Genomic DNA, 18,769 nt, shown 5'->3' with positions numbered 1-18,769 from the left:
ATGACCGCTGTATTCACAGTGTCTAGAACAGTGCCTGGCACCTAGTAGCTGCTTAATCAGAAGTTTTGGAAAGATGCAAGGAATGAATGGACGAATGAGTGGGATAGACCAAACCATACCACACAGAGTCTGACAGGTTACAGTCAGGAGGGCAGGTTCACTCTGGGAGCAGCAGGGAATGTGGATTTATTCCAGGGCAATGGGGACTCACTGAGGGTGGTGGAGGAAGGGGGCAGCTCCCATGACCGCCTGACTGTCTTCTTTCCTCCCCCAGGTCCACCTCCACCTCCTCACCTGTTCGCCCGGCTGCCACATTCCCACCCGCCACCCACTGCCCACTGGGCGGCACCCTCGATGGGGTCTACCCTACCCTCATGGAGCCCGTCTTGCTGCCCAAGGAGGCTCCCCGGGTCGCCCGGCCAGAGCGGCCCCGAGCAGACACCGGCCATGCCTTCCTCGCCAAGCCCCCAGCCCGCTCCGGGCTGGAGCCCGCCTCCTCCCCCGGCAAGGGCTCGGAGCCCCGGCCCCTAGCACCCCCCGTCTCTGGCCACGCCACCATCGCCCGCACCCCTGCGAAGAACCTCGCACCCCACCACGCCAGCCCGGACCCGCCGGCGCCGCCCGCCTCAGCCTCGGACCCGCACCGGGAAAAGACTCAAAGTAAACCCTTTTCCATCCAGGAACTGGAACTCCGTTCTCTGGGTAAGACCACCCTGACAGCGGCCACCTTCATAGACGCGATTATCATGCGTCAAATTGCTCACGATAAAGGGGCGCGAGAAGGAGGTGCGCTGGCCAACGGCTCCCCTCGCGATGGTAAGACTTCCGGCCCGCACCCACCCCGTCTCGTGGTCCAAAGATATTTTCAGATCTCTGCTTTTTACTTTGGCCCCCGTTTTTTTCGTTGTTGGTTTCGGTATTTTGTTTTGAAGCCCGTCCGTCCTCGCCGGTTTGCACGTGCTGACGACTACTCCGGCCGCGCCTGCCCCTCTGGTTTGGGGGCGCTCATCATTTGCACATCATTTTACCATGGTTTTTTTTTTTTTTTTTTTTTTTTTTTTAGATTTTTGCTTTTTTTTCCTTTAATGAATGGATCTGTGATTCTGACTTCGACTGCGCCCCCATCTCCCACTTTGCGCCTGTGTCTGGGGAGCAGGGATGGGGCTGCGGGGGGTCTCAGGCCTATGCCCCCACCTGTCGGCTGCCTGGATGCAGCTGGACTAGGGGGAAGTGGAGGCAGGCGGTGCAGGAGACAGGCGGTGCAGGAGACAGGCGGTGCAGGGAGAAGCTGAGGCGGAGCGGGGGCCTGCACCGTCGAGGAGGAACTGAGCCCAGTTCTTGCATCCTGCCCTGTCCCCAGCCCATGTACCCCAGAAAAAGGGGAGCCCTCTGCATCTGGCCCCCTACCTTGGCCCTAGTTCATGGCTCCTCTCTGTTGGACTGGGATGGCCAAGGCTATATAGCCCAGGCGGGGCCCGGGGACCCAGGGTCACTCCCAGCCACACCCCCACTTCTCACTCTGCCCCACACACTCCTTCCCCCAGAGACCCACGCTGTCCCTGTCTCACACTGGCCTCGCCCCGCCTCCACCACCTGAGCCCATCTCTGTCCCTTCTGGCCTCATCTCTCTCTGTGGCTCCATCTCCCTCTGTCTCTCTCTCTCCCAGGCTCTGCATCTCTCTCCATCTCTCTCCACCTCTCCCTTGGCCTCCCTCTCTCTCCCCAACACCCCTCTCTGCCTTACTTTCTTTGGGTGCCCAAACCCCACCCCTAGCTTGCGTTCCCCTTGACCCCATGGGGATCCAGCCAGCTGGGAGGGCAGCCCTGCCCCTCGGACCCCGAGCCCCTGGGCCTGGTGCCTGACTCTGCACCCCGCCTGCCCTAGGTTACCACGGCAGCAGCTACAGCCCTGAAGGGGTGGAGCCCGTCAGCCCTGTGAGCTCACCCAGCCTGACACACGACAAGGGGCTCCCCAAGCACCTGGAAGAGCTGGACAAGAGCCACCTGGAGGGGGAGCTGCGGCCCAAGCAGCCAGGTACGCCCCGCCCAGTACCCAGGCCCCAGAAACCCTGCACAATGAGGACCCCCACAGCCCCATCACGCAGATGGGAAAAGAGAGGTGCCTAAAGGCCAAGGAATCGGCTGGGTCATGAGGCTCAAAGGCACAGGGCTGGGATTTGGGCCCAGCAGCCCTGGGGCCAGCAGACACCCCCTGACCAGCTCTGCTCTGCCTGCAGGCCCCGTGAAGCTCGGCGGGGAGGCCGCCCACCTCCCACACCTGCGGCCGCTGCCCGAGAACCAGCCCTCGTCCAGCCCGCTGCTCCAGACTGCCCCGGGGGTCAAAGGTCACCAGCGGGTGGTCACTCTGGCCCAGCACATCAGTGTAACTACGCGTTCTCTGCCACACCTTGTCATCCTTGCCCCTGGGGGCACCGGGCCTGGAGAGGGGATGGGGAACCCCACAGCCCCTCTGTCCTGGCGGGGTGGCTGGGGGATCCAGGGCGTGGGTGAGGGTGAGATCCCAGAGCCCTGAGCACCTATACCATCACCACCCCCTCATCCATGGTGGAGCCTGTGATGCGAGCCAACAGCATCTTCACGGGCAGTGAAGCCCTCCTGGTGGCCCGGGTTTCTCAGTGTCATGGGCTGGTCATACCAGCCATCTGCCAACTACCAGCTTGGGACCACTGACCACAGCCCGACTCCCATGCACCCGGGGACACGGAGGCCCAGAGGGTGGCGGGCAGGTCCACAGTCACCCAGCCAGGATTTTTCCCCAAGGTCCATCTAGCCCCTCCCCACCCCCAGAAGGTTCTGGCAGGAGGGTGCTGCCTGACCCTGGGCCCCCCACTTGCCTGCAGGAGGTCATCACACAGGACTACACCCGGCACCACCCACAGCAGCTCAGCGCACCCCTGCCCGCCCCCCTGTACTCCTTCCCTGGGGCCAGCTGCCCCGTCCTGGACCTCCGCCGCCCACCCAGTGACCTCTACCTCCCCCCCCCGGACCACGGTGCCCCGGCCCGTGGCTCCCCCAACAGCGAAGGGGGCAAGAGGTGAGTGTGGGGTGGGGGTGCCTCTTGCTGGTCAGCCGGTGGGAGGCCTTCGTCAGCTGCCTGCCTCAGAGCTGGGTCTGAGCTCAGCTGCATACGAGGCCCGCCTGGTGCCATTGCACAGGCAAGAAATGGAAGCTCCGGGAGATGGGGAAGTCACAGAGCGGATACATAACCAATAATAGCCGATAAAAGTACACACTGTGCTCAGTGGGTTCCAGGCACTCAATGTGTACCCTTTACACACAGCCCCCAGGAGACACAGGCAGCATTCTCCCCATTTCACAGATGAAGAAACTAAGGCCTGGAGACGTGAATTCACTTGCCCACAGGGACACAGTCAGTAGGTGACAGAGGGGGTTTGATCCAGGGCTGTATGATTAGAGAGCAGCCTTTCCACACATGCACACACACATACACGCACACCTGTCAGTGCACACACATGCACATGCTTGCACACACGCACATGCTCACGCACACTCCCACCCTTGTGAACCCTGGGGCCTCTGGGGGTCCAAAGAGGAAGAGAGGGGAGGGCCCTGAGCTCCAGGGTGAAGGAGGCATTTTGGTGGGGGTGGCGGGGAATGTGTGTGTGAGGACAGATATGGTAAGACAGCAGGACGTCTTTGGGGGACAGTGGTGTAGCTGGCACTGGGGTCCAACCAGAATTCAGAGCAGGGGTCAGTAAACTATGGGCCATGGGCCACATCTAGCCTGAGCCCTGTTTTTGTACAATTCATGAATTAAAACGATGATTTTACATTTTTAAAGAGTTGTTTTAAAAAATAAAAATAATAACAATACGTGCCAGAGATTACTTGTGGTCGAAAATACCTAAAACGTTTATGATTTGGCCAGGTACAGGAAAGCGTGCGGGGCCCTGGTTTAGAGTGGAGGAGTGCGTCCCCTCAGGAGGGAGACCTCTGACCATATCTGGGGCCCTTTCTCCCTCCAGGTCTCCAGAGCCAAGCAAGACGTCGGTCTTGGGTGGTGGTGAGGACGGTATTGAACCTGTGTCCCCACCGGAGGGCATGACGGAGCCAGGGCACTCCCGGAGTGCTGTGTACCCGCTGCTGTACCGGGATGGGGAGCAGACAGAGCCCAGGTACTTCTGTGGGCACATGGACTGCCCCTGAGATGCTCTGGTATCAGCTCCTTGCCCATCCTTGGCCCCAGTCCACCATGGTGCTGTGTGGAGAGTGACAAGGGCACAGGGCTCAGCTGGGTGACCTCGAGCCTGCTAAGCAAGTTTCGCCAACTTGGGGGTGTAATACATGCCCACCATCCCTGGGGAGACCTCAGTGGTAGCTTTCCATGCCTTGGGCTGGGATCTCAGCTGGTCCAGGCCCCTGTTGCCGGCTCCTGTTGAACCTCTAAGAAATAATGAGTTAAGTGTGCTGGGCCAGACTGGGGGCAATGGGTGAAGTGGGGCCTGAGAAGGAAGCTGGGGCCGCTGGCCTTGGGGAAGGGCATGATCGGAACCCAATTTCAATCCTTGGGGCTCTCTTGAGAGGGTCAGGCTGGAGCAAGTGGTCAGAGGCAGCCCACCACACAGCCAGGTGTCTCCCAAGACACCCCTAGCCCCAGGATGGGTGAACCACAGAGGATATTTCAGGAGCTGTGATCTTGTACCAGCCAGGGGATGCAGGCGTGGGGATGGGTGAAGCTTGCTTCCAAATGTCTAAGGCATCTCAGGTGGTGAGTTCCCTGTCATCAAAGGCATGCAAGCTCAGCACCAAGTGAACTGATGTGAGGTGTCTGATCCTCACAGCAGGATGGGCTCCAAGTCTCCAGGCAACACCAGCCAGCCGCCAGCCTTCTTCAGCAAGCTGACCGAGAGCAACTCCGCCATGGTCAAGTCCAAGAAGCAAGAGATCAACAAGAAGCTGAACACCCACAACCGGAATGAGCCTGAATACAGTAAGGGGCCTGCAGGCTCCCGGGGAAGCATGGGGCCACGGGTGGGGGGGTGGCCTGCCTGGGTCGCTGGAGCCGCCCAGTAGCAGAAATCCACGGTGCACCTTCGAAAACTAAGTGGCCCTGCTGACCGCCTTCCCCCAGGCCCTTAGCCTCACCTTTGGAGAGCCCTAGGGCAGTTTCTTGATTTGCTGGGCTTTCCATAGGAGCTTACTGGCACAGAATAGCACCCAGCACATAGCAGGTGCCCAGTGAATACCTGCATGAATACTGGGACCAGGGGTTGGGTCCCTCCCACATAAGGGCTGGGCACCTCCCACACTCAGCACCTGGGTGGCTTTGCACCCATTGACGTGGTTTCTGGGTATGAACGTCCCACTCTGCTTCCCAGTACCTAGCACAGGGCCTGGCACTTAGCAGATCCACCAGAGAGTATGTGAGTGGGTGGGCAAATAAAGAATCTGTCATATTCCCTGACCCCAAGAAGCCACATCTGCCAGGGGAGTTTGGGCAAATCACAGATGCTCTTCCCTTCGTGGGGCTGGAGTAGAAACCTTGCAGATAGTCACTGGCTTGCCGGGCATGGTGGCTCATGCCTATAGGCCCAGCACTTCAGGAGGATGAGGCAGGAGGGTTGCTTGAAGCCAGCAGTTCAAGACCAGTCTGTGCAACATAGCAAGACCCCATCTCTATAAAAAATTTAAAAGCCAGGCACACACCTATAGTCCCAGCTACTGGGGAGGCTGAGATGGGAGGATTGCTTGAGCCTGGGAGGTCAAGGCTGCAGCGAGCTATGATCACACCACTGCACTCCAGCCTGGGCAACAGAGCAAGAAGTTGTCTCAAGAAAAAAAAAAAAAAAAATCTCTGACCCAGGCTGGTAACTCCAGGGCCTTGTAAGTGTGGTCCAGGGAACCATAGCATCAGCATCCCCAGGGTACGTTGACATCCCCAGGGTACTGGTTAGAAATGCAGGCCCTTGGCTGGGCGTGGTGGCTCACTCCTGTAATCCCAGCACTTTGAGAGGTCGAGGCCGGTGGATCATCTGAGGTCAGGAGTTCGAGACCAGCCTGACCAACATGGTGAAACCCTGTCTCTACTAAAAATACAAAAATGAGCCAGGTGTGGTGGCAGGTGTCTGTAACCCCAGCTACTCAGGAGGCTGAGGTAGGAGAATCACTTGAACCTGGGAGGCGGAGGTTGCGGTGAGCCAAGATTGCACCACTGCACTCCAGCCTGGGTGACAGAGTGAGACTCTATCTCAAAAAAAAAAAAAAAGAAAAAAGAAATGCAGACCCTTGGCCCTGTCCCAGGCCTGCTGCATCAGAACCTGCAATGAACAAGGTTCCCCAGGTGATGCCAGCACACCTGGCCTGGACCACACAGGACTGGTAGGGCAGGTGATTCCCAGAGACCTGGGGGCCTCACCCATTCTGTCACCCACTTCCAGATATCGGCCAGCCTGGGACGGAGATCTTCAATATGCCCGCCATCACCGGAACAGGTAACCCATCCAGCCCTTGCTATATGGCCGCCCAGGTCCCCGGCGCTCTCTCCCCACCCCTGCTCCAGCTGTCATTAAGGGACGAGGAGCCTTCGCCAGTCCAAGTGCACCCCCTCATTCTGGGATGAACTAACCGCACAGCAGGATTCAGTCACACAACAGGCAGGCGAGGCTTGTTCCCCTTGTAGAAAGGACCCTCGCTGTGCAGGGAGTCTCTGGAGTTAAGATCCCCTGGGGTGGTTAGTAAGTGTCAGATGCATTCTCACCAGCTGGAAACTCACCTTGTTTCTTCACCAGTCTCAGCTGGAGATGTGCGTGTCTGGACAAGGAGTGGGCCTGAGCTCAGAGCACAAGCCTCCGAGTTCACCCGGGCATTTGTTATAGCCAGAGCTTCATTCCTTAATTCCAGCCAGGGAACTGGGAGGCCTTTTTTTTTCAAGATCAAATGCAGGTGTGTGGCAGAGATAGGTATAAAATTGACATGCACTTTTAAGCTGAAACTTAAGACTTCTATGATCTTTTGGACTTAGGGGTCCCTTGGGGTTGGAGCCCCATCCTCTAGGAGGGCCCCATTGTGTATTTCCTTGGTGAGTCTGGGGTATGGCCTCCAGGGGCCACTCCGCATGGGCAGGCCTGGGCCAGTGGGGCTGAGGCAGTTTCGGGGTCAGCTGCCTCTGTGTGGGTGCCTGGTTGTCCTCTGGCCCTTTGGTGGAAGCCGAGGCCAGGATGGAGGTCGGAGAGGTTTCCTGATCTTCCCCGGGGGACGTTCCCGGGCCTTGAGCCCTGGGAATGGGCAAAGGACAGTCATTCAGATAGTATCAGGGTCATCAAGGCCTCTAAATGGGAGTCCCAACTAGGACACCTCCACCCGCCCAGTGACTAGACACCAGGGGCTTTGCCAAGCCTCAGGCAATGGGAAGAAGACAATTTGGTCGAAACAACAAGAGGGTTAGAAATGAATGTTCCTGGGATGTTCTAAATCTTTAAGCAGGTGCTAGACACGCAGGTGTATCTGTATGTACAAATTCATGGCATGGTACAATGAAGATTTATGCTAACACTTGTATATAAATACTTTGTATTTATTTTTTTAAGACACGGTCTTTCTCTGTCACCCAGGCCACAGTGCAGTGGTGTGATCACAGCTCACTGCAGCCTCTGCCTCCCAGGCTTAGATGATCCTCCTATCTCAGCCTCCTGAGCAGCTGGGACTACAGGCACACGCCACTGCACCCAAATAATTTTTTAACTTTTTTGTAGAGACGGGCTCTCGATATGTTACCCAAGCTAGTCTTGAACTCCTGTCCTCAAGCTGAGGATCCTCCCACCTCAACTGAAATTTTTTTTTTTTTTTTGACAGAGTTTTGCTCTGTCACCCAGGCTGGAGTGCAGTGGTGCAATCTCGGCTCACTGCAGCCTCTGCCTCCCAGGTTCAAGCAATTCTTCCACCTCAGCCTCCCAAGTAGCAGGATTATAGACACCCGCCACTACACCTGGCTAATTTTTGTGTTTTTAGTAGAGACGGAGTTTCATCATGTTGGCCAGGCTGATCCCGAACTCCTGACGTCAGATGACCCACGTACATTGGCCTCCCAAAGTGCTAGGATTACAGGCGTGAGCAGCCGCACCCGGCCTGATTTTTTCTTTTTATGCAGTTTTCGTCCACAAGAAGAAATTTTCCAGGCGCCAGTCTTTGCCACTCAGCCTGTGTCAGACTTCGCCTTTATAAATGGAGATTGTTAAGCCTGGAGCCAGCTCCATCAGGTCGTGGACTCGTGGCCTTGGGTAGAAGACCGGGTCGCGCTGCTGTGATTTCAGCACTCACCCCTGTTGGAAATGTTGCTTTTTCTTCATGCACATGGCTGTTTTTTTTTAAAGGGCTGCAGAAATGTGGCCAAGACAGCAGAAAAGGTGTGAGCATCCCTGGCTACAAACACATTTGAAACCAAAAGGGAAAAGAAAACGCAGGCAGCCAGCAGTTGCTACAGAAACGTGATTTTCAAAGCATCTGCGTCACCTGCAACCTCATGGAAGCCTCAGTTTAGTTTACAAAGGAGCAAGTGGTCAGAAAGACGATTTGACCACTTTGTATTCATACAATTCATTCAGAGCAGAAGTTTAAAAATCCATGAATCTCTTGCCCCGTGGTAGGCAGGGTGGTATGGGGATTCACTGGGGGCTTTTGAAAGCAAAGTCTGGTTTGGTTTCACAAAAATTCTGAAAAGACAGCACCTATGGGGGTTTGTAAAGGTCCCCCACCTCCACATGGTTCACAAGAAAGAAAGAAGGGAAAGGAGATCTGGTTCACAGAAAAGGTTTCCCACGATTGTCAGGGGATGTTCTGGAAGCATCCTCTTGGGACCGGTTTGTTGATTCGACCACTTTGTCCTTGGGACTGGGTGGCTGGGCCAGCTGGGGCCGGACCAGGGCTGGTCCCGTGATTGTGTCTACCTCTGCCCTGTCCCCTGCACGCACCGTAACTGCATGGCTACGACCTCGCCCTCAGCATCCGTCTCTGCACCTCTTTCTCCTCGTGGCTCCTGGGTGGGGAGAGGCGGAGGGAGGAGAATAGGCCCAGCTTGTGGGGGAGGCAGGGGGCTGCACATCCCAGGTCACACAGGTAGAGGTGGGGCAGCGGGAGGACCATCTGGTCACCTTCTCTCTCTCAGTTCCTTCCCCAGCCCCCCGCCAGCCCCCAGCTCTGGCTTGACCCAATTTTCTAGCAGCCTGTTCCCCAAACATGGCAGCCCTCCCATCTCCCACCCTCTCCATTAAGGCCACTTGGGATTAAAAAAAAAAAAAAAAACAGCCCAGCTAGGATTGGAGGTGCAGACAGGGCTTGTGATTTCCCAGAGGACAGAATAGGAATGAGGATGGGGCTGGTGGGGGCATCTGACCTCCCCCACCCCACCTCCCTGGCAGTGCCCAAGAGCTTCCGGGGCCCCAGGTAGAAGGAACCAGCCTCTCCCCTTTTATCACCACCCAGCAGGAAAAAAAAGGGTGGGGAGGGATAGGGAAATAAATATGTTGCTTTGCCGAAATGTGCTCACTGTGTATTTCTCTCTCCTCCTCCTCCTCCTCCTCCTCCTCCTCCTCCTCCTCCTCCTCCCCCCTCTCTCTCTCTCCCTTCTCTCTCTCCGTCACCCCTCTGGCTCCCCCTCCCCGGCCCCCATGTGTCTGTCTGTCTGTCTGTCTCTCTCTCCCAGGCCTTATGACCTATAGAAGCCAGGCGGTGCAGGAACATGCCAGCACCAACATGGGGCTGGAGGCCATAATTAGAAAGGCACTCATGGGTAAATATGACCAGTGGGAAGAGTCCCCGCCGCTCAGCGCCAATGCTTTTAACCCTCTGAATGCCAGTGCCAGCCTGCCCGCTGCTATGCCCATAACCGCTGCTGACGGACGGAGTGACCACACACTCACCTCGCCAGGTCTGCAGGCCACCTCCGCCCCGCCCCCGTCTGTCCCCACCCCCGGTGTGATTAATCCTCGCTCCTCCGCGCTCCTCTGACAACCCCCTCCTCAAGCTTTGGAGCTTGTGACTTTATTTTTGTGCGTGTTTGACCTTGTTCTGGAGTTTGCTAATCTGAAGCTGGGCTGACACCCCCCAAGTGTCTGCACCCTCCACCACCCCCCAGTCCCGGCCCTCCTGACCACTAGTCCCGAAGTGCTGCCGCCTCCCTCGGACACTCACACTGCCGTCTGCCCCCTAGTCCTGCTGCCTTCCTCCCTGCAGGGAGCCAGCCTCCTGGCCCGTCTGTCTCCTTGGGGGAGACCAGGCTGGAGTGAAGGCCCACCCACACCGCGTGGACAGGGGGATGGCAGCCAGGCCTGTGCTCAGCATCTGCCAGGCCCACTGTGTGTCCGCAGCTGCCCCTTAGCCTGGTGGGGAGGAGCCCAGGGTCTGTGTCAGCCCCGGGAGTCAGGGAGCCTTAGGGGTCAGCCCCCCATCTGCCTGGGTCCCCATCAATACCGTCTGTATCAGAGCAGGGAGCTGAGGAGAGAGTTGCAGTTGTCCAACCTAGACACTGAAGCCCCAGGAAGCTTCTGGAGTCTCCCTTGGGGTCAGGCCTGGCCTCAGGGGTCCTGACTTCTCTGCACGGGGCCTGGAGCTTGCCTAGCCTTAGCAGGGTCCTGGGGCCACGCTCAGAGTCAAACCGGAAGCCCAGGCTTCATGGTTAGGGTTCCAGCCCCTGGGGCTGGGGTCGCTGCAGGACAGCCCAGAGGGCTATTGCAAACAGCAGACAGTTTAGCCACTTCCCCCCACCCTGCAGAAACTGAGCTCCACCCTCCAGGCTCATGGCTGGCCCTCTGGTCAAGCCTGGCTTCCCAGCTGGGGTGGGCAGCAGGGAGGAGGGGTTTACATCGCTGCTCTCCCTCTTTGGAGGGCCCATGGCAGGACCTCACCCCACCCCTGTGGCCCCACTGCAGTGTCAGTGCTGTCTTCACTGCCCAACACAGCCCCTTCCCATCTTGTCCCCCTGCAGGCGGCGGCGGGAAGGCCAAGGTCTCTGGCAGACCCAGCAGCCGAAAAGCCAAGTCCCCGGCCCCGGGCCTGGCGTCTGGGGACCGGCCACCCTCCGTCTCCTCAGTGCATTCAGAGGGAGACTGCAACCGCCGGACGCCGCTCACCAACCGTGTGTGGGAGGACCGGCCCTCGTCAGCAGGTGGGCACCAGGTGGGGACAGGGCACTGAATGCCAAGCGCCTGCTGCGTGCAGAGCTCAGACGCAGGCCTGTTCTGTGGAGATGCCGTCCAGGGGCCTGGGCAGCTGAGCCTGGCTCACGAACGGTCAGCATGCTTCCTCCAGGGGCACCGGCAGAGGAAAAGGGTGTGGCTGGGGTCAGATCACCTGGGCCTGGTGGGCCATGCAGGGGAGCCTGGACTTCCTCTGATGGGTAGTGAGGAGCCATGGAGGGCTTTCGGAAAGGAAATGCTGATCTAACACAGGGTCAGAAGGCCCCTGGGAGAACAGACCAGAGGGATGGTGGAGAGGCTACTATAGTCCAGGCAGAAGACAGCAGGGTGTGAATGGGGATGGAAGTAGCACAGGTGAAGAGAGGCAGATGGTTCTGAGAGCTGTTCGCAATTAGAAAGGGCTGGGAGGGCTGTTGGACAGAACCGCTAAGGCCTCTGTTCCCAGTGTGGTGGGCAGGCCGCGGGCAGGGCCTGCCAGGCTCACAGAGGCCTCCTGGGCATCTTTTGCTTCTTCCCACAGGTTCCACGCCATTCCCCTACAATCCCCTGATCATGCGGCTGCAGGCGGGTGTCATGGCTTCCCCACCCCCACCGGGCCTCCCCGCGGGCAGCGGGCCCCTCGCTGGCCCCCACCACGCCTGGGACGAGGAGCCCAAGCCACTGCTCTGCTCGCAGTACGAGACACTGTCCGACAGCGAGTGACTCAGAATGGGGGAGGGGGGCGGTGTCGGGTCCCAGCGAGCCACAGGAAGAGCCCGGCAGGAGCAGGGCGGGTGCCGACTCCCCCCAACGAGGAAGGAGCCCCTGAGTACGCCTGCGCCTCCATCCATCCATCCGTCCAGAGCCGGCATCCTTGCCTGTCTAAAGCCTTAACTAAGACTCCCGCCCCGGGCTGGCCCTGTGCAGACCTTACTCAGGGGATGTTTACCTGGTGCTCGGGAAGGGAGGGGAAGGGGCCGGGGAGGGGGCACGGCAGGCGTGTGGCAGCCACACGCAGGCGGCCGGGGCGGCCAGGGACCCAAAGCAGGACGACCACGCACCTCCACGCCACTGCCTCCCCCAAATGCATTTGGAACCAAAGTCTAAACTGAGCTCGCAGCCCCCGCGCCCGCCCTCCGCCTCCCATCCCGCTTAGCGCTCTGGACAGACGGACGCAGGCCCTGTCCAGCCCCCAGTGCGCTCGTTCTGGTCCCCACAGGCTGCCCCAGCCAACGAGATTGCTGGAAACCAAGTCAGGCCAGGTGGGCGGACAAAAGGGCCAGGTGCGGCCTGGGGCGAACGGATGCTCGGAGGACTGGACTGTTTTTTTCACACATCGTTGCCGCAGCGGTGGGAAGGAAAGGCAGATGTAAATGATGTATTGGTTTACAGGGTATATTTTTGATACCTTCAATGAATTAATTCAGATGTTTTACGCAAGGAAGGACTTACCCAGTATTACTGCTGCTGTGCTTTTGATCTCTGCTTACCGTTCAAGAGGCGTGTGCAGGCCGACAGTCGGTGACCCCATCACTCGCAGGACCAAGGGGGCGGGGACTGCTGGCTCACGCCCCGCTGTGTCCTCCCTCCCTCCCTTCCTTGGGCAGAATGAATTCGATGCGTATTCTGTGGCCGCCATCTGCACAGGGTGGTGGTATTCTGTCATTTACACACGTCGTTCTAATTAAAAAGCGAATTATACTCCAGTTACAAAGGTTTCTTCTCTGCCTCACATTGGGCAGCCAATAGGGCAGGCAGCTGGGGTTTAAAGGACAGTGGGAGTATACCCTTGAAGGGCTAAGGCCACATCCCTCTGAGTCACCAGGAAGTGGATCCTTTTGTGAGTTGAATATTTATACCCTTGGTAAGGACATCACGAGGGCGTCAAATAGTCACATCTGTGGTGAAGGTATCAAGTGTTCACACCCATGCTGAGTGTCAGATGTTCACATGGGTTCACATACATGTGTCAGGTATTCACACAGTCAGGGTGTCATTCACACTCATGGTGAGAGGGTGTCAGGTATTCACACCCATGTATCATGTATTCACACCATGGTGAGTGTGTCAAGTAGTCACACCCATGGTGTCAGATGTTCATACTCATGGTGTTATTCATACCATGGTGAGGGTGTCAGATGTTCACACTCATGGTGTCAGGTGTTACACCATGGTGTCAGGTGTTAACACCATGGTGAGGGTATCATGTTTACACTCATGGTGTCAGGTATTCACACCATGGTGAGAGGATGCCAGGTATTCACACTCGTGTCAGGTATTCACACCATGGCAAGGGTGTCAAGTAGTCACACCCATGGTGAGGGTGTCAGATGTTCACACTCATGGCAAGAGTATCAAATATGCACAAGGTGAGGGTGTTGGGTATTCACACCCATAGTGAAGGTATCTAATATTCACACCTGTGGAGTCCAGAATGGCCATCACATCCTAATTGGAGTCTTTTAATGTCATCCCTGCCCATGGAGATCATGATAGGGGATGTCCCGGTGTGATTTGAATACAGGCAGGAGAGAGAGCAACCCCTGCCAGCTCGTTCAGTTGCCTCTTGAGTTCAGGTGTACCACATCTTGGGTGTGCCCTGTCTTGTGCCCACAGCATCCCTTCTGGAGCAGAGTGAAACCTGGGAATGGCCACAGTTCTTTGCTATTGACCCGGTCACCCTTGGCCTTGTCCCTCAGTGCCAGTGGCCTGGCCCTCCCCTTCATTTTCCTGCCCTTTCCCTATGCTGCCACAGCAGCACGGCTGTCCCTCTACACTTCCCCAAAGCCTGACACCACAGCTGGTGCCTGGTCCCATGTGCAGTGTCAGTCCCCGGAGCCAGATTGGGTGGCTGAGCTGGAAGAGACTTCATTTGCCCACTGGCCCCCAGGTATAGCTACAGGTGCCCTGGCATGGGGAGTGCACTGGGGCCCCCTGTGGAGCCACTGCCTGCTTTCCTAGAGGGAGGAAGCCCACCCCTGCCCTGGAGCTTCCCCTGCTGGTCCGGAGTGGCTTGAAGCCTCCCACTAGGGCTTCCATCTGGACAGCCCCATCACAACCTCTTAGCCATTCTATGTCCCCAAGTCCATGGGGACAGCGCTGGCCTGAGTGTGGCCTCTGAGGCCTGCCCCCATCCTAGAGCAGAGGTCAGAGAACCTTTCCACTTGGCAGAGCCATGAGGTCAGCTCTGCCCCCAATGGCATTCCTGGAGCCACTGTAGAGTGAAGACCCCCAGTTCGTGTCCCACTCCCCCCAAGACCCACCAGACGTGTGGACAGTTGGCAGCCAGGAAACGCCTGCCCTGCAAAAGCTGAGTCCTTCTGCTGGGTGGGTTCCTAGGATGGCGCCAGCTTCCCAGGCCCCTAAAACCTTTGGGAGTGCAAAGCGGGTGGGAGGTGGGCCCTCTGCCCCTCATGGGCACAAGATAACCTGCAAAGCAGGGTATTCTCTCTTCGCTCTTCCTTCAGAACTGCATCTGAGTCATGCTAAGTGTGGGAGTCCCAGGGTCCTGGAATTCTGCCTGTCCCCATCCCTCAGCCTTCAGGCCCAGGCAGTCTGGGGTGCTGGCCTCAATTCACCCAGAAACAGGCAGTCCCAAATCCCCAAAGAGGGCCGACCCGGGCCCAGCTACTGGTGAGCAGGGACAAAAAGGTGGTGCTGACACAGATGGGACCCAGCCTTGGGGACTCTGATGGGGATTTGCCAGCAAGGATGGCTGAAGCTGGGGGTCCCTGGCCCTGTGCTGGTGTCTGAGCAGCCTCACATCCAGCACTGCAGATACCAGCCCTGCAGGACTGAGGGGCAATGGAGGGGAGAACCACAGTCCACTGGAAGCAGAAATTGTCACCTCCTACCCCAACCTTCCCAGGGGACCAAAAGCCTCCAGGGCCCAGGCTTGCCCAGAGTGCTGCCTCCCCTGGAGTGGGGAACAGGGAGGAGGGGCATCCTCAGGGGCTCTGCCCAGCCTCACTGGCTCTCAGTATCCCACCCTGATTACTGTGCCCAGGGTAAAAATAAGCTGAAGCCTTGGGCCTATGCAGGACCTGGATTCCAGCTTGGTGACTGCGATCTATGTGAACCTGGGGACGTTTCGGGTGCCCTCTGGGCCTTGGTTTCTCATCTGTGCACTGGGCTCTAATGGCGTCCCAACAGGGCAGAGCCTGGCACCGGGCTGTAGTTCTGAGGCCGGCAGGCAGATGGCAGTGTGGGGCTGGCAAAGAGCCCTGTCCCGGGCAGTCCTGCCCTCCACCCAGGGCAGAGCGGCCCCCACCCGGAATCCAGGATGGGTTGGGGTGTTGGTCATGCCAGCCGCCAGGGGTTGCCCACTCACACTGGTGAGGCCCAAGATCCCACAGCACCTTGTTCAGCCACCAGTGAGACCAGAGAGATGGGAGTGGACCACAGGGCTCAGCCCAGCCCCCATCTCTGTGCCTCTAAATTGGTACCACTCAGCACCACGGCATGTCTTCTCTGAGGACCAGGGACTCAGACCCAACCCAGGCGGTTGTTTGCAGGTGCATGGAAAGCTTGCAGCCTGCTGCCCTCAGAGGGTCCACTCCGTCTCCCAGCTACAGTCAGTTGGTTCTCAGCCTTCAAAGAGGTCATCCCACCTACCCCCTAATGAAAGACGTCATCCACCTACCCCCAAAGAGGTCATCCCACCTACCCCCCAAAGAAAGATGTCATCTACCTATCCCCAAAGAGGTCATCCACCTACCCCCAAAGAAAGACGTCATCCCACCTACCCCCAAAAAAGACGTCATCCCACCTACCCCCCAATAAAGACGTCATCCCACCTACCCCCAAAAATGTCATCCCACATACCCCCAAAGAAAGATGTCATCCACCTACCACCAAAGAGGTCATCCCACCTACCCCCAAAGCGGTCATCCCACCTACCCCGAAAGAGGTCATCCCACCTACCCCCAAAGAAAAACGTCATCCCACTTACCCCCAAAGACGTCATCCCACCCCTGTCTTGTGTGGCTTTTTCACTGCTCCATCTTTAAAATGAAGACTCATGCTATTCCCCTGACCCCTATCTCCCTGGAAAACCCCTATACACACTTCAAAACCCAGCTGGGACGTTACTTCCTTGAAGAGCACACTACCCTGGCCTATCTTCTCTGCCCTCTGCGTCTCTGATAACAGTGCAATCCTTGTCTCAAATCCGACAGAACCCTTGAGGAGCAGAGCTCTTGTCTTTCCCCTCCTGACCCTGTCTTTGGCTGTGAACCTCCCTGGCAAGTGTGTTGTGAACTGACGCTGCGAGTGTCTAGTTCTCAGTAGAAAGCTAGAAAGAGCTCTGTAAAGGACAGTTGGTGGCAAACGTCACCATGTCTTAGGATGTCGGGAAGTCGGTTAAATGCAGATTCCTGGGTCCACCTAGACAGTCTGATGCTCTAGGTCCAGGGTGGGGCCCAGGAATCTGTGTTTTCAACAAGCAGCCCAGGGGTTTCTGGTGGGAGTAGTTGGCGACCCTCACTATGATGGCAGGGGCAGTGCCCAAGATTGGAGCTAGGCCCTCACCTGGAACCTGGCTCCTTCACTTCCATCTGATCAGGAGGTCTCCAGTAAGTGCGCAAAAGTCTCTGTAGAAGGAGGCCTGGCCACTAGCCTGAAGAGCTGCTGCCCATAGGGCAGCAACGGACTGGTCCCGAAGACCCTGGGGTTGGCTCCGGACAAGCCTTCCTGGGATGACACAGATAAACTGGAGCAGTCCAGGTGGCTTCCTGGAGGAGGCAGGTCTAGGGAAAGGAATAGGCTGAGAGGAGAAAACCTGTGTGGCAATGGCTGGGAGGTGAGGCCCAGCCAGGGACCCTTGGGAGCCCACCACCATGGGCTGGACGTGAGTCCCTGTGGGGGCCCAGGAGTGTCTGGGGTGGTGAGCCATTGCTTAATAAGGTAACTTGCCGGTTTTCTGAAATCGGGGCAGTTTTGTCTCGCAAGGGTGCTGATGGATTGTGAGGGAGAATTAGACCTGGGAGACAAGTGTGGGACCAGGATAAGGGACTGGCACAGCGCAGAGGCCAGGATGCAGCCCCCTCGCCCTGGGGAGGGGGTCGGGGACCGGACACCATGGTGTGAGGGGCAGGGGCTCGGAGATCAGCATGATGCAAGGGCAGCGTGTCATAGCCAGCTGCCTGGTCCTGGCCCTGTCGTTCGACCCCACCACGCCTCAGTTTCCCTGGAATGGGGTGGTGATATTGCTCTAGGGAATGACTGCTTCCTAAAAGCTATTGGGTTTTTTTTTTTTTTTTGGTTTGTTTTGTTTGTTTGTTTGTTTTTACATAGCCACTGTTTGCTCACCTGTATGGGAATCAGATAGTGGCCAGAGGCAAGGGAAAAATGCCGAGGTGGGGAGGGAGAAGCTCAGGTGATCTGCAGCAGTGGCTCATTTGGAAATCTGGGGAGCTGGTGCTTGTGGAAGGATTCTCTGGCCATTCTGTCCTTCAGAGGCTAAGGAGGGCCATCAAAGAAAATTCAGTTGTTGTTTACAGATTCTCTAGAAAGCCGAGAGGGCTCAGCAGTCTGCAAGCCACCAGCTGTCCTCACACGGGCACTTCCTCTGGAGGGAGGCCGGGGGCACGCGCCTCCTTCGCAGGATCCTCCCCACCCCTTGCAGGGCCATCGTGAAGATGAAACAGATTAAATATACGACATGCTCGCGGCAGGGCCAGGCACAGTGTGGGTGCTACGCAGGCCCTGGTTCTTGTTCCCATTCTGGCAAGGAAGAGATGGGACCAGTGTCAAGTTCAATGGACTTGCGGGAAGGAGCACTGTTTGCAGTGCAAGGCAGGGGGCTGCCGAATCTGATTTTAGGTCTGGGAGGTAGAGACCTTTGTAGGGTCTCTACCTACAGGGTCTGTGGGCCCATATCTAGTATAACTCTTGCTATCTTATATATTTTATTACACTGGAACAGCTCGTGCCCTCAGTCTCTTGCCTGGGCACCTGGCTGGCTTGCCGCCCACAGACCTTACGCTCATTTTACAGATGCTTAGGGAAGTGGAGTGACCTCTTCCTTTTCCGGCAGCGGAGCCCATCCTGTGTCAGTTTCTCCTCCCGGGGGCCTAGTAGTGAGTGACAGGTGCCCTTCTGAGGACATCACCAAGGTCTTGCATGTGGCACATTGAATCTCGCACATCTGGTGTGCCTGGGCTGGGGGGAGATGGGGAAAGGCGCTATAGCAGGCAGCACCCGAAGGCTGGGCAGTTCAGGACAGCAGCCAGTCTCTGTTTCAGGGGCGGAAATTCCCAAGGCCTAGGATCCAAGGCCTAGGTGTCTCTCGCCTGTCTCCAGGTATGCTGGGTTCCCCTAGGACAGATGAGCTGCTTCAAGGGAAAAGCATGCATACTTGGGTGCCTTAGAGCAGTTGCCCTTGTCCTCTCCTTCCATCCTGTGCCTGGCTGGGCTTCCCTAGGCCCCTACATGACCAGCAGGCAGGCTGGGCCTCCAGCATCATTAGCAAAGGCAAAAACCATTTGCGTGGTAGAGCCACCCCAGGAGGTCCAACAATTGCAGGCTCTCGGAGGCAGGCGTGTTCTCCGGGTTTTCCAGGAAATGGGCTGAGATGGAGTTAGGAGGGTAAGAGGTTTTGCGGGGTAATGCCTGTGAAA

General features: G+C 57.5%; 1 protein-coding gene across 30 annotated transcripts in view; it reads left to right on the top strand.

The window, feature by feature from the left end:
- The window catches only part of NCOR2 (nuclear receptor corepressor 2), a 240,891-nt gene extending 228,035 nt beyond the window's left edge, over positions 1–12,856 (top strand). For 16 of the 30 annotated variants that reach the window (XM_050747807.1, XM_050747808.1, XM_050747805.1 and 13 more), the window contains 10 exons: positions 275–816; positions 1,886–2,035; positions 2,238–2,383; positions 2,862–3,055; positions 4,008–4,157; positions 4,824–4,972; positions 6,420–6,473; positions 9,680–9,904; positions 10,961–11,140; positions 11,692–12,856. In XM_050747807.1, the coding sequence (XP_050603764.1) occupies positions 275–816; positions 1,886–2,035; positions 2,238–2,383; positions 2,862–3,055; positions 4,008–4,157; positions 4,824–4,972; positions 6,420–6,473; positions 9,680–9,904; positions 10,961–11,140; positions 11,692–11,873 (1,972 nt within the window). In that variant the 3' untranslated portion in view covers positions 11,874–12,856. The remainder of the gene's footprint in view (positions 1–274; positions 817–1,885; positions 2,036–2,237; positions 2,384–2,861; positions 3,056–4,007; positions 4,158–4,823; positions 4,973–6,419; positions 6,474–9,679; positions 9,905–10,960; positions 11,141–11,691) is intronic. The other 14 variants (XM_050747825.1, XM_050747824.1, XM_050747810.1 and 11 more) reach the window with 7 other exon arrangements.
- The last annotated feature ends 5,913 nt before the right edge of the window (positions 12,857–18,769 follow it).

This window comes from Macaca thibetana, chromosome 11, assembly GCF_024542745.1.
Source record: "Macaca thibetana thibetana isolate TM-01 chromosome 11, ASM2454274v1, whole genome shotgun sequence".
NCBI classification, from domain to species: domain Eukaryota; kingdom Metazoa; phylum Chordata; class Mammalia; order Primates; family Cercopithecidae; genus Macaca; species Macaca thibetana.
This window is presented reverse-complemented; position numbering and strand designations above follow the sequence as displayed.